At 33.9% G+C, this 15124-nt stretch overlaps 1 protein-coding gene across 1 annotated transcript in view; it reads right to left on the bottom strand.

Annotated features, from left to right (window-relative positions):
- Positions 1–15124, bottom strand: part of LOC135195982 (kelch-like protein 18) — an 88081-nt gene that overhangs the window by 52156 nt on the left and 20801 nt on the right. The window contains exons 2-3 of the mRNA XM_064222486.1: positions 14695–14855; positions 13561–13697 (exon numbers count right to left, since the gene is read on the bottom strand). Coding sequence (XP_064078556.1) covers positions 13561–13697; positions 14695–14855 — 298 coding nt within the window. The remainder of the gene's footprint in view (positions 1–13560; positions 13698–14694; positions 14856–15124) is intronic.

Here is a 15124-nt window from a genome sequence, read left to right as displayed (position 1 = left end):
AACTGTAACATTTTTTCCCATTTTTGCCAATATTATGGCTAATGCTCTTGGACTAATTGACCAGATTCTGTACACTATGATACTAACTAATGAATAATTCTTATGGTATTTTTTCTGCAAGGTTCTCTTCACGTGATACTGTCAAAGCCTATTAGTTAAAAAAAATTATAGTATTAACAAACTATCCAATATCTTTCAGTCAATCAGTCTCATGAGCATAGATAATTTCTAGAGGAGAGTAAGGTACCATGAATTCCAATTAAATGGGCATACAAACAGCATTACAAATAAATATGAAATCTAAGGTTTGGTTTAACTACTTAATAATAATAATAATGATAATGAAAGCACTTTGAAAATGTCTTACAGAAAGGAGCTGCTTACAGTCTTAAATTAAAATGTCTTTATCCTTAAAAGCTACCAATACGGTAAGATCACTACCTCACAGCCATTTCATATGTTAGTTTCCTCACAGCCATTTCAAAATCTGTACTCAAAATCATTAAGACTATTACTGAACTGCTCTTCCAAAGCTAATATACGCCAACATGTGATACAGCACTTTTTATATAAGAATAAAACTGTTACAACAAATACTGCTTCTTAATCAGTAATGCAAGCTAAACAACATTGTGTTCAAACTAGTAATGCAAGCAAAACAACTATGTGTTCAAACTAAGTTAAAAGTTTACATAATAAAACCTTACATGACCACCAAACCAGATACTTTTAATGGGAAATATAAAAATCTAAAATAAAAGAATCCGAAAAACATTCCCATAGAACTTCCATGTTAACTAGGAAAAAAATTTGTCGCTAAAGTATCATTTACTACAATATCTTTACAATTACAATAGTAGTCATTTTGAAATTAACTGAACTGAGAATTTTGACATGATGATTGAAGTTGTAAAATTTTAAAGGCAACATATGAGCATCACCATGACTTGGTACAAAATAAATAAGAAAATTTATAGGCATCCTTGCCATAATACATTTCATTCCCCATCACAATTTTCAGTAGTACTTGTGACGATTATCTGCCTATTTCTATGGTTCTGTGCTACAGTTTTTAATTACTAACGATATCGCTTGCATGATAATATGGATACAGAGCAGGTCACACTAGAGTGGAATTATTATAATGAAATGTACGAATGTTTGGTTGTACGTACTAAGGTTTTTGTCCCACAGCAGTAACTACCAACACCAGCTTAGCAGTGCTAAAGAGATGAACATCATACAAGTGCGGTACAATAAAAAGATCACTACACAAGGTATCAGGTGTTTATAACAGGTGCCTTTAAGGATTATATCAAGACTATGAACAAGAGATTTATCTCTATAAAAAGTGACATGATATAGTACATGTAATTCACTATAAACTGAAGAATTAAAGATCTTTCAAATACAATGATAATCCGTAATAATCATCTCTCTCTAGTATTAACCTTAGTGCCAACATCAATTCATCTAAAGTCAGCTTGGTATTCATGTATACAGTCAGCAATAAATAATGTAAGCAATATCAAAACAATATACATGCAACTGAAAAAACTTAATAACAAGTGCCCCTTGAAAATGTATTGATCTAAATAATATTTGAATAAAATTTTCTTTGGGAAGATTTTTAGTTTATGATTGATAAAAGCAACTAAAGAACAAATACCAAATTCAAAACATGCAAGTGAAATTAAGGAAAATCTCTGCAGCACTCACAAAAATTACTATGTAGTTATCTACAGAACTATCAAGCATTACAAAGAGACTAAAGGGTACCATTTGGCCTTGACTAGTAATGGTAATACGTGAAACTATGCCAATGAAGACATACAAAGTACAGAGGGTTTTAACCATAGTGTTCTGCAAATTTTCACTTTCTAATTGATAATGATGTGTTCACAACAACTAAGGTAAATTGTTGAAAATAACCCGATTCACCTTCACTACAGTGGTATGATGTATTTATTACCAAAAAAGTTATCCAGATTCATTCAAAATGTCACAAACCTTGGAATGATTTAAAGTCTAGTAGTTCATGAGATCCAAGGCTATGAACTGTACCATAAAACATCCATTTACAGTATATTCAGCATGGAAGACACTTCAGTATTTTAGATTCTGGCTATCAGCAAGCCAAAAAGTTTACCATCAATAATGACATGCCATCATTCATCTTATTCTAAACACCTCTAGCACTGTGTTACTTTAAAGAATGTATTTATGAAAGCATTTCAAAAAGAATTACATACGTTTCTATTCCAACAAGATTATTCTGATCTCTAAAACAAATTCAAGTTTTACAGTGGCAAATCAATGCCCTTTGGATCATTCATGCATAAAAAAAGGAGGAAAAAAAGTACAGCTTTAACCCTAAAGTCAACAACAAACCAACTTTCTAAAGTCTGGAGTGCAGAACTAAAAAAAAAAAATTTCTTACCATTATTCTTCAGAAATAGTTAAATTACAGGAGAAGACAATATATTATGTGGAGGATTTGAAAACAGATGAGGAACTCTGACTAGGGGGAAGCACAAAACAGACATGAGCCTTTGGATATAGTGACCTTTAAAGGAGTCAAATTAAGAGAAATTAATATATATGATCTTTGATGCATCTGCCATTTAACCAAAGCTGTCCCAGAGACATTTGATCCAAAATAATGCATCCTGGTTTTGCAATATACTGTACCAATTTTTAAGTTCAAAGTTCTGATATACAAGAGTGCAAAATTGTTTTTAATTTATGATAATTTTTATCATTTCATATTTCAAATTAAGTTTGTAGTCCCTAGTTTTGTAGCTTCAATACATTCTCATCTATATGATAGCTAACTTTAGAATAGCATATTGGTATAAAATGTCCTGTTAATGGATACTGAAGCCCTAAAAATATAGCATAAGTAATAAGTATGTAGGGTGACATCAGGGAATGGGTGTCAAGATAGTGACAATATGGAATCAATAAGTACAAAGGTCAACTGAAAATAAGAAGACCCTTCAGCTCTGGCAGAAGACAGACAGGTATGAGGATAATGATGTATATAGAGATGCTAAAAAGCAGGTGACAAGGTCAAAGGAAGTGGAGTTAGGCAGAATGGAACCAAAATCCTTCTACAGCTGAGGGAAAAGAGAAAAATATCTGGCAGAGGATATTTCAAATATGAAAGACGGAAAAGATGTAAAAGGAGAAAAATTTACTGAAGATGAAAATGGAGATACTAAAGTTTACGAGAAACTGTACTAGAATGAATAAGCTAATATTCTGGGAAGTCTTCTCAACGAAGAACACGAACTGGAACATGTTGGCATTATAAGAGACCATTCCAAAATGGCAATTTAATATAAAGCAGCAAGAGAACCCTCATCTATAAGCTTCCAACAATATAGGACCCGAAGATTGTGGGAAAACCAAGACAATAATGGTAAACAAAGGAAAAAGGGATGCACTGCAATGTGGACATGGTAAAGACAGGAATGCTAGCACACTTTAAAAATACTGAAAAAGTGCTTGAAGAGAGACTAACGAAAACTGTTTAAATCCATAACTCAGTCTGGCTTCATTAAAGAAAAGTCAGCTTCAGAAGAATTCTTTATATTGGATAAAGTATAATCACTATGCAGATGCAAAATACACTACATACAATAATAAATGAGTACCACAGATAAAACTAGTAGACAATCACTAGGAGAACACAAATACTGTAGCTAGCAACCAATTACAGTCACTAAAAACAAATGGAATTGATATCTCAGAAAAATATCATGAACTTACCAAAAAGGATAACAAAGGATACATAAAAAATTACTGAGTGATTGGTATTATATGGAAAGGAAGCACAGAAATACAGAAACACCCAATAACAAAAGGACAAAATGGAGCAAGAACCCAGAAAACTTACCCTTGGCTTATCAAACATGAAAAAATACAAAAGGAAGTTACTGCAAACTGAAACCTACCTGTTAGCACTAGCTAGTCAACTGCCCTTAACTTTTTAGCATACCAATACAAATACTATAAACACCAAAATAATTGCTCAAATATTAATCACACAAGATATGCAGTTAGAATTAAATATACCAGAAAGCCCTGGAAATATGCAATGCCACAGCATGTATTTTATAGCAATCAACCAAGCATCAGTACTATAGGCACTCACGTGACTGAAAATACCAAATAAAGAAATCAAACTTTTTTTAAGGCAGTCCCTGGTTATCAGTGGACTCAGTTATCAGTGATCCAGTTTTATGGGGCTTGACTGGTGTTGAAAATTGGCAATTTTCAGTGCCATAATGTGCTGATAATAGTTATGGTGCCGATAAATACTAACAAAGGTGCCATTAACCTGTTGTTGGCACCATAAATTGCCAAGTTATGGTTACAGGTACTCCTCATTAAATGACGTACTCGTTTTACGACAACTCGGAGTTATGACGACAACATGAAGAAAGAGACAAAAAAAACATAAAATTAAAATAAAAACATTGCCAATGGTGGCTATTAGAAAGGCTATTCAGTGCCAATAATCTTGCCTAGCCTAGGTTTTGAAAACCTTGAAATCTATGGCTAAAACAATAAATAAGACTTTAATATACTTTGTAAAGAAAAGCTATACAGTTAAACCTCTTAAAGGTGGCATTCTATGGTCTGGGAACTCCATTGGTTAGCTTGATTTAGCCGCTATTAGTTTGTTGCGCGGCCGAATGGGTGGCGCCACATTTGTTTACAACTTCAAGAGAGCAAAAATTATGACATATCTCTTTGTTTAAGTGAGAATAATTCTTAGTAATGAAAAGAAAATGTGTGAATTCTTAGTAATGAAATGAAAACATGTGAAGTCGAATATGTTTTTTATATTAACTTGAAAATAAATATATTTTTTTAAATAATCCACTTGAGAAGTCTCTACCAAGTGAATCCTTTTAATCAAAACAATGAGACATTTGGCATGCACGAATTCCTTACTCTTAGTATGCTTGAAATACTTACATGTAATACAATTTGATAATTCTTTACACAACTGTGTACATTTACATACGTGTTCGATATGTCACCCATGAGATCAGATGATACTATAGGTAAGAAGTACAAGTGTAAATCTTTATCAATGCCAGAAAATGCTTATCCCATTAGCAAATAGTTTTGTGTTCACTTTCCTCAATAGATGGCATTGTGCTTTGTTTACGTTTTGATGGCGACTTTCAAATGCCCCATGATCGCTGAAATTCATTAGTTATTTTTTTCATCTCAATACCATCTACAATAAAAATAAATGAAGAAGAAATTAATAGCGATAATTATGAAATACCAAATTCAGAATATGAAAGTTACTGGTAAATAATGTACAGATTCTGAGAAAAGTTTAGTACTGTATTGACTTCCTATTAGTACTGTATTGACTTACTAGTAAGTAGACTAACCTGGAATGTAGGGTAAATGTGTTAAATAAAGTACATTATTTTAAAGAAAATTATACATTATATGAAGTTATAAAACGATGAAGTTAAAATATATGAATAATAAAATGATAAAAAGCATTGTCAGAACTTTACCATGTAGTAGGCTATGTCGGAAACTAGTTCTGTGTATAATATGACTGAAAATTAATGCTAATAGTCGAAATAAAGAGAATAACGCGTTTAATGACGTGGTCGCTGGAACGGAACCCATCGTTAAACGAGGAGTACCTGCATTGGCGATTTTTGCTTATCATCAAGCCGTCAGAAATGAACCCCGCCCTTTTAACTGGGGACTGCCTGCACTGGTTAACCCCTTCAGCACTGGGACGTACACATGTACGTCTTTTACGGTACAGTAATAAAAGACCGGGACGTACGCGTGTACGTCTTTCATCCCTCCTCGAAAAGCAAAGCGTTTTCTGTAGCTCGGATGGTTTCCAGACACAGTATTGTGTACGAGAGAGGTGCTGAAGCTCCACCCACAATTCATTCTAACCAATGAGCGTCCGATGGACGTCGTGACGTCATTTTCATATGGGATATTAGGAGGGGTACTGGCCAACATATACCAGTGCACCTCAGGCTATTATCTGAGAAGGATGATTACGATTTTGTCCGTAAACCATGTAGATTTGAATTCCAAATCTTTTTCCCCTTTTGATTGCAGTTATTTTATGTTTTTTTTTTTTCAGTATCATGTCAGATGATAGTGTTTCAGAGTCAGGGTCTGAGTACCTGCCAAATCTATCAGATGATGATTATAGTGATAATTTTTTAGAGGTTGACAGTGACAACGAGTGTTTGGAAGACATTGAACCTCTTGTCGATGAAAGGCTGGCAGTTCATAACTGATCCATCTTGTGACTTGCGCCCAGACCCACCCCCCCCTGATTCACGGAGGGTGGCAATGGGATTCCTGCTTACACACCAGATTTCATCTGCTTACGTGATGCATTTTTTTTCCTTTTTTGTGGTGATGTAATTGACAAATTGTGTGAATGGATGAATGCTCGGGCAGAGTAGTACTTTCATTCAACAGGAAAGCGTAAGGTGAAAGGACTTCTATGGAGGCCTGTTACTCGTGATGAGATGTGTTTTTTATAGCTTGCAGATGATAATGGGGTGAATAAACTGCCCATATGTATATACGTATTGGTCACGAGATGCTGTTGCTTTTTTTATCATTATTATTATTATTATTACTATTATTACTGTTTTATTATTATTATTATTATTACCAGCTGCCTAAACATTCATTGATGTATATGCTGTTTCTGTATGAAACCTAGGAATAACTGTTTCAGTAAGAAAACTAGTACTGCTATTACCACTACTACTATTTTACTACTACTTTACTACTTTTTCTGCTACTTTATTTCTATTACTTTACTGCTATTTCTACTACTTTTATAACAGTTCCTACTTCTGCAATTACTTTTTCTACTAAATATGCCTATTTTTTCCGATATTCTTACTATATTTTTTGTAATTTTTTGACAATGGGGTAAAAAATATTCATTGATATCCATACACACAATGTTTTCACATAAGAATATGAAGGAAAAATATGAATAACATAAAATTTAGTGGGAGCAAGTAATGATTGATACTCGCGGTCGACAGGGGGTCTCATGCGGTATGCAAGCATTAGCAGCAATGTAGCAGGCCAGTGGTGAAGGGGTTAATAAGGAAAAGTGAAAAGGGTAAAATAAGTGTGGAATCAGTACTGAAAAGGGAGATAATGTAAATGAATGATTTTATGAAAATGTAAAACTGAGAAAAAAAAAATGTGGATCCAAGTGGCAAGAGTGAATCAAGTTCTTTTTATACTTCGTAAACAAAAGCCTCGAGTTGAAAAATATTTAAAACAATGAATACTGGCATTTTAAGATTTGCTACAAGCCACCTATAGGTTTTCAAGCATATCAAATGATAAAATATTTTTTTGGTTGTCAGAATGACTTGCAATACTGATATTAAAATAATATAGGACCTCCTGATGTAATAATAAGCAAAAACATCCATAACATGTCCACGTTCTTATTATAAAATAAAAACTTTAAAGAACTTAAGGAAATAAAAATAACTGCTTGAAAAACTTTTGTATATTCAATTCAACAGCAATGAAAAAATGCAGCTGTTCCATAAGTCTCACTGTAATCAACAAAGCTTTCCACGTTACAAAGAAATTTTGGTCCCATCAAAATTCCATTACATAGTGCAAAGAAACATATACAGAAATACGGTTTCTGAACACCTTTGCCACAAGTCACATTCTTTATCCAGTTAATAAGTTTTTAGGATTTCGACCAACTTTCATTCTTTATCCAATTAATATGTTTTTTCGGATTTTGACCATGTACCAGTAAATTTTGCATTCTAAAGATACATAAACTTTTGATAGCCACTTCAAAACTTGATGCAATTTAGGCTTACGCTTTGACAGTAACATACAAGTTTTTTTTTATTTGTGAAATTTACACAAGATTTGTTTTTATGTTTCTTTGTTACATATGCTTGCGTTAAATGCTTTCTATGACCTTTTCAGTGTAATTTTCAGGCCTACAATCGTACTGAATACAATTTCCTTAAGTCATTACTATTGTTATTATTATTATATTTAAATGCCTTTAAATTAAATTAAAGAAACTGTGCCTTTATTTTGGTATATTTTATCAATATTGCTGGAAGGTCAACCTAGTCTCTCGCAACATCAAAGTGCAAGCTTGTAGTACATACTATAGTAGATTCACATCAACCATGCATCTGATATCTAGGCCAGTTCCTGAGGGATACTTCTTTCAAAAGTATCTCTCAGGAGAGGTGGAACATACATCCTGCCTATGTGAACTCTCGAGAGACTGAGTGTTTCCAGCCCTGTGACTGGCTTATCAACAGCCAATCAGGAGTGTCGTAAGGGACCGGCCTAGAAATCAGATGCACAGATGATGTGAATTTACTATAATAATGGAACTCAACACTATATATTTTGAGCAAAAAAAATAATGCAAATTTTTTTAATTAACTTTAATTTTTCCTATGTTTGGCCTCCACAGGCTTTTATATAGAAGTACTGTTCCTCAGTGTGAGCTGAAATTGGTCATTGAAGCTTATTAACAAGCTAGCTGACTAGTGGTAATGGAGGAATAACCCCCTCACCTGCTATCACCAAATACTTTCCTCCAGCAACAGGGACAAAGTTGAGTGGTTGAGGTGGAAAATGTGATAAAAGGCTCTAATTGTATACCCAGGAAAAATACAAATACTTTGAACATTTGTTATTTGTTCCTATGGAAATACAAAACACAGCCTTTTATGCAGGGCAAACACTCTTTAGGCACGAGGCTGTCTCTCAACTGACTGATACATTTATGTAACCTCCACCAAGATATGATATGTTCCTGGTCACCATAGTGAGCAGACAGTGAAGATTCCTTTAATCTCCTACTCAATCTGGTGTATGGTGCCTAAGTGAAATACATCAGAGATCTCACTCAAAAAGGAAACCTTACGAAAACCCAGTGTGATTACATGTTGTGACACAAGTCAGAATCCTGCTGAATTTGACTTATACAATTACTAAGGGTTTCATATTATATTCCTAACCACTTACCTAACCCATGTTAAAAGAGCAAGCAGTAGTCACATCTAAATTATTGCTGCTTTAGGATTGGGTGCTCAAGTGAATAGTCACCAGCATCTGTATCCAGTCCTTCCTTCCCTGAACGAGGAATGTTGGAGAGAGAGAAGCCAGTTACTGTACCATTCAACTCCTGTCTTACACCCTCCTGATACAAACTGATAAGCACCCACGATAGGTCTCAAGGAGGCAGTGTCTGGGGACCTGTGGGTGACCTCCCCAGGTAGAAATGGTAGTGGTTGTCTGATGCTTCACACATCAACCCACACTGTCCGTGTTACTTAAGAATCGATACTCTGAACTGCATGAATGTTTCACTAGAAGCGTGGAAAGGTGGTTGTTTATAGAACAATGCCAATAAGTGTCCTCCTAAACACCTATTTCTTGGGTTGGCTGGTATAAGCATAAGTGCCAACACTGGTCTATGATGCAGGATTGTCCTTAGATTGTACCTATGGCTTACACCAGGTATGGGACCCTTCGCGCCATAAGCAGCCAGGTTTCAGTTATCGGCACCACAAGGTGCTGATAATGGAGTTATGGCACCATAACATGCCTAAAATAGGTGCCATTAACCGGTTATCAGCACCATTAACTGTTTATCAATGCCATTAACCAAAACTTGACGCCATAAGCACTGTAAATTACCGAGTTTCAGTTAATGTTGGTTTTTGCTTGTCAGCACCCAGCTTAGAACGGAATCCCTGCCGATAACTGGGGACTGCCTGTACCGATTACCAGATTTTGGTGTCCATAACTGGTTAATGGTGCCTCTGTTAGGTATGTATCAGTGCCGATAACCGGAACTCGGTGCATTTCAGCAACAAAAATCACCAATTTTCGGCACTAGACAAGCCCCATAAAACCAGATCACCAATGACTGGGGACTGCCTGTATAGGGATAACTTGCTCAAGATATCCTGATTCTCTCAGGATTCTTGAAAGTCCAAAAATGATTTTGTTTTGCCATTATCTCAAAACTTTTTTTTTTTAAAGAACCAAATTTCATGAAACTTTTATAGTGTAGTATAACTGCATATGTATATATTTTTATTTTGTTGTCAGGAAAATCACTTTCCTGTGCATCTTTTATTTTGGCATATTTTTTAAAAATGAAGTCATGATTATTTTCAACTGCAAAACAAATGAATTTAGAGGCGGAATTTCTAAATTCTCTTATGAAAGAATTTTAATTATAAGTTGTAGAATTAAGTGGTAAAAATTAGAAGCAAATCCCTTCAATCACAAGCCAGAAACAGTCATTTATTTTATAATGGGACCTCATGGTGTCGGCATTCCCTTTAAGAGAAGTGCTGATGCCATAAGGCCCCATTATAAAGTAAGTGCTTTTAGCCACTTTATGATTAAAGGGATTTGCTTCAAATTTTTACTACTTATTCCTCAACAACAATGGAATTTTTTCAGAGAGATAAAGTTACAGATTCAACTTCTAAGTTATTACTATTATTCTTTTTGCATTGGAAAAATCAAAATAAGTTTTGCTCTTTCAAAATCCTGATATACAGTTATACAACCCTCTGTAAAAGTTTCATCAAATTTAGTTCAGTCTTCTTGGAGTTTTCAGAGAAAATGACGAAAGAACAAAAATTATGGTTAGAAGGCTAATTTCTGCACTAAATTTATTTTGACATATAAGAAATATGCCATGAAATTTACAATATAATCAAATATATAGAACAGTGTTCCCTCCTGATTTATATGTTACCTAAAATTTGCATTTATGGAGAGTGTGGACATTATGGTTAGGTTAGGTTGGTTAGGTTATGTTAGAAGGCCCCATTCTATAAATCAAATGACTTTATACCTAATGTCTGAAGATTATTTTTTTGTAAGTTTTACCATTTATTATACAAATAATACTGAATAAACAAAAGAATTATTTCAATCTTCTTTGAAATCAAAGAATTTAGTTTTGAAGAAAAGAAAAGAAAGGAAAAAAAAAACTCAGGAAATAAAAAATTAACAAAATTTCTGGACTCAAAAATAAGAAAGTCGTAAATATTTAGAGTGAAGGTTCAGTTATTCCTATAAGCTGTTTCATCTACTAATGAAATTTACATAATCAAATGAATAGAACTGTGATCTCTTGATTTATATATTAACTGAAATTAGCATTTATGAAGAGCACCTATGTATAAGGCCCAATTCTATAAAGTAAATGACTTTATGACTGAAGGTTATTTCCTTCTAACTTTTACCACTGATTCTACACATAATATTCAATACTTTTACCACCAATTCTACACATAATATTCAATAACTTTTACCACCGATTCTACAGATAATACTGAATAAACACAAGTCTTATTTCAGTCTTCTTTACGATCGAAGCATATACATATATATATATATAAAAAAAACTCAGGAAACAACAAAACAGCGATAATTTTGGACTACGAACCGAGAAACAATCAACAATAAAGTGGGTCCTCGGTAATGCAAATATATATATGTTGTTAGTTGTTACACCCTTCAAAAAATTTTTAGGCTATAGCCTAACTGCCTACTTCAATAGTTGAACCACCAAAGATGCTCTACCTATAAAAATTCTTAAAGGCTAATTTCCTATTTTCATAGTTTAAACACCAAATATACCTTAAACTATCATATGGGTAATCACCAATGACCTAGCCTAGCCTATCTTGATTGAAGATGATACACATGTACTTCTTACTGCAATTTAAAACTATTGCAAATCGCAAACATACATTGCATGCTTCATATTAGTGGTTAGTAGTAGGCGGGATTTGCCTTTGAAATGGCCCCCTTGCTTGTTTTACTCCTCCTTTGTGCTTCAGTTTTAAGTGTCTATATATAATGCCATAAACTTTTTATAAACTCTCCCCCATTTTCAACTTCCCCCTTCAGCAGATCTGCAAATAAGAGCATGATAGCTAACAATTCCTCATTATTTTCCTGATATGGCTGCTGCACAAAACTGTATTTCATGAATGAATACATTCACGTTAAGAAAGTGCTTTTTTGCATGTACTGATACAGTACCATACTATAATATCAACATATAAGCACAACAAACACAGTAATCAAAGCGTATTTTTGTCTTCTGAGAAATGTTCGTCACAATGTTTACATTCTGAGAATCAGCTGATTGACACTTGTTACAGTAAGAATTATTTTAAAAAACAATTTTGCTAAAAGAAACTAATTTATTAATGGAATTATTTTCAATTTTGTACATAAAAGTTTATGATACAGTAATGAGAGAGAGAGAGAGAGAGAGAGAGAGAGAGAGAGAGAGAGAGAGAGAGAGAGAGAGAGAGAGAGAGAGAGAGAGAGAGAGAGAGAAATTAGTAAATAATTTCTTTGTAATAAAAAATTTATTTAGCCATGAAAATAAAATGAAAATATAGTAATTTGTGAATATTGCTCTACGAAAAAATTTGTGAATTAGTTAATTTTCCCTGATATACTACTATTTGGAGATAATCTCCACAGAAAAACCAGCGATTTACTAAATCAACGAATGCAGATGTCCAACTAAGCGAGGACCACTGTATCTTGTTTTTTAAGCCAGTTATCCCTATATCATTATAAGCAGTTTTCTCTCATACTAGAGAAAATGGATTATTTTAACTGGGAACAATTATTTTTGGGTAAATTTTTTCACATTTGTTTTTCATAATTTTTTTTTAAATTTGTCGTTCACAGTGCTGTAAAAATGATGAACAAGTTGTCCATGAACCAATCTAAAGATTCTTTTATAGCTATAATGTTTCTAGATGTGTATTTTTTGTAAAATGGTCCAAAATACTGTATATCAGACTTGATCTAATGTAGAATCATTCATAGAATCTTGATGTTTTAGAAGTCTTTTTCGTTCGCAGAGCTGTAAAAGTGATAACAAAATTGTTCAAGAACCACTTGAAACATTCATTCACACCAATAATTTTCCTAGATATGTTTATTTATGCATAAAACTGTCAAAAACAGTCCATAACTCACTTGGACCTATCATAAATTATTCAAACTTACTTTTTTACAATTCTTTTTACAACTTGTGCTTCACAGTGTAATACAAACGATGAACAAAATTGTCAATATACCAATCTAAATTTCTTTTTTTTTAGCATTATCGTTTCAGGATATGTTTATTTAGACATAAAACAGTTAAAAACTGTTAATAAAAAAATTTGATAATTCCTTGAAATTTGGCGGTCGGCACACCCCTTAACATTTCCACTTGCAGTGAAATTTAAGTCACTGAAAAAATCCAACTTGAACAAACTATACTTTTGACTGTTAATTAAACAAGTCAGTACTTGAAAACAGTACAAGGAAAACTGGAAAACTAATTTCCTGACCTTATGAGGTTTCCCATTTTCCTGAAGTAACAAAGGAACATGAAGTGTCAGCTTCTGCCCAAACTTTCTTCCAAAAATAACAAAATCAGCAAGTGTCATCACTTCTTAAGTAGCTCACCTGATTTAGTAAGACCGCCAACTGCATATATAAGCCCAACAATGTCGTTGCAACATCTTGGTCTTGTTCGGAAACTCTGAAGAAGAGGTCGACGCTCTGGCATCAAGTGATAATCTTTGGCCTCATCAAGCAGGTCTCTGAAATGAGAGAAAAGAAATTATCATTATTATTTTCAAGTACTATGAGATTTGCAGCCGCTGTCCCGGTATTTTTTGGGATAAAATTTTATCAACGTACCTGACAAAGCTGACACTTTGTCACAAGGTATCTTACATCCCTACCTAATCTTTTATTGTATTCTGTATTACGAAAGTTGCATAATTCTGGTGATTATAAGAGTAACACTGACATCTTGTAGACATCGCCAGCAAACTCTGAGGAATGTCTTTCGAAGGTATAATGACGTACCTTATAACGTCATTAACTTGCCTCCTTCTTGATGGATAATTGGCTGTTCGTGAGAAAGTCTCAACCTCTATGTCTCTGGCAACAATGAAATACAACCAATACTCCTTGGTTACACTTTGTAGTAGTGGTGGTAGTAGTAGTAGTAGCCTTGGATCTCCGAGTGTACTCCTTACCCAAAAAAGGGCCCTATTATTCACCTGTTCAAGCTTACGTAGGGTTTGCCATGGGCCTCCTCACTTCTAAACAATTGTGCAAGTCAAAACACAAAAGCTGTCCTGCATCCACAGGGACAATGACTTATCACAGCCGCCATTCTTGAAGCCTTGACAAGGTATGAATATTCATTCAGAATATTAAAGACAATTTGTTTGTCGGCATCACCTTGTGGGAGGAGTCGGTACTACGTCACAACTTCGAACTCATACAATAGTGTGTTCTGCCACTGGCTTTGTCTGCTTTTTTTTTTTTTTTACTCCTGTGAAAATGCTTTTTTCTAATAGAAGTAATAAAGAATGCTGCCGAAAATTGGGTAGGGATGTAAAGTATACTATGGCTAAGTAGTACCTTTGTCAAATGCATGGAAAAAAAGTTATTCCGGAAAAACACTGGGACAAAGGCTCTGAATTTCATAGAAGTACATACACCAAATATCTTGTGCATTATAAACTGAAATGTGATCAAGTATACTGAAAGGGATTTGAAAATCTTTCCAATGGTTAACCTCACCTGCATTCATGAGATGATCGAATCAAATTTTCAGTTGCTACCCTGTCAGTCAGATACTGTGGTGTAAGAAGTGGCATACGAACTTTGGTCAACAACTCTGGTAAATTATCTCCTCTTTGATCCAAATCTCTCTTTGTCCAGGCCATAACAGCTTCAAATACCTTTAAAAGCAAACAGTAAAAATATGTATTACTAAATGAGACAAACACTTCCTGCCTATAATTGACACAATTAACCCATTCCTACACAGAGTACTACTAAAAGGAAAATTAATACATGCAGTCTCTAAATGAGAGGATAAATGCCTAAGAAATAATTATTTTAAAACCCTTACTAATGCCATCTACTATTAAAAGTGCACCCACTTCACTTTGAGACTTTGCCAAAAACAATAGGCTTACCATTCAGTGTGGTTATTTTTAGTATTATG

This window comes from Macrobrachium nipponense, chromosome 23, assembly GCF_015104395.2.
Source record: "Macrobrachium nipponense isolate FS-2020 chromosome 23, ASM1510439v2, whole genome shotgun sequence".
NCBI lineage: Eukaryota > Metazoa > Arthropoda > Malacostraca > Decapoda > Palaemonidae > Macrobrachium > Macrobrachium nipponense.
The sequence above is the reverse complement of the archived record's forward strand: the minus strand, read 5'-3'. Positions and strand labels throughout refer to the sequence as shown.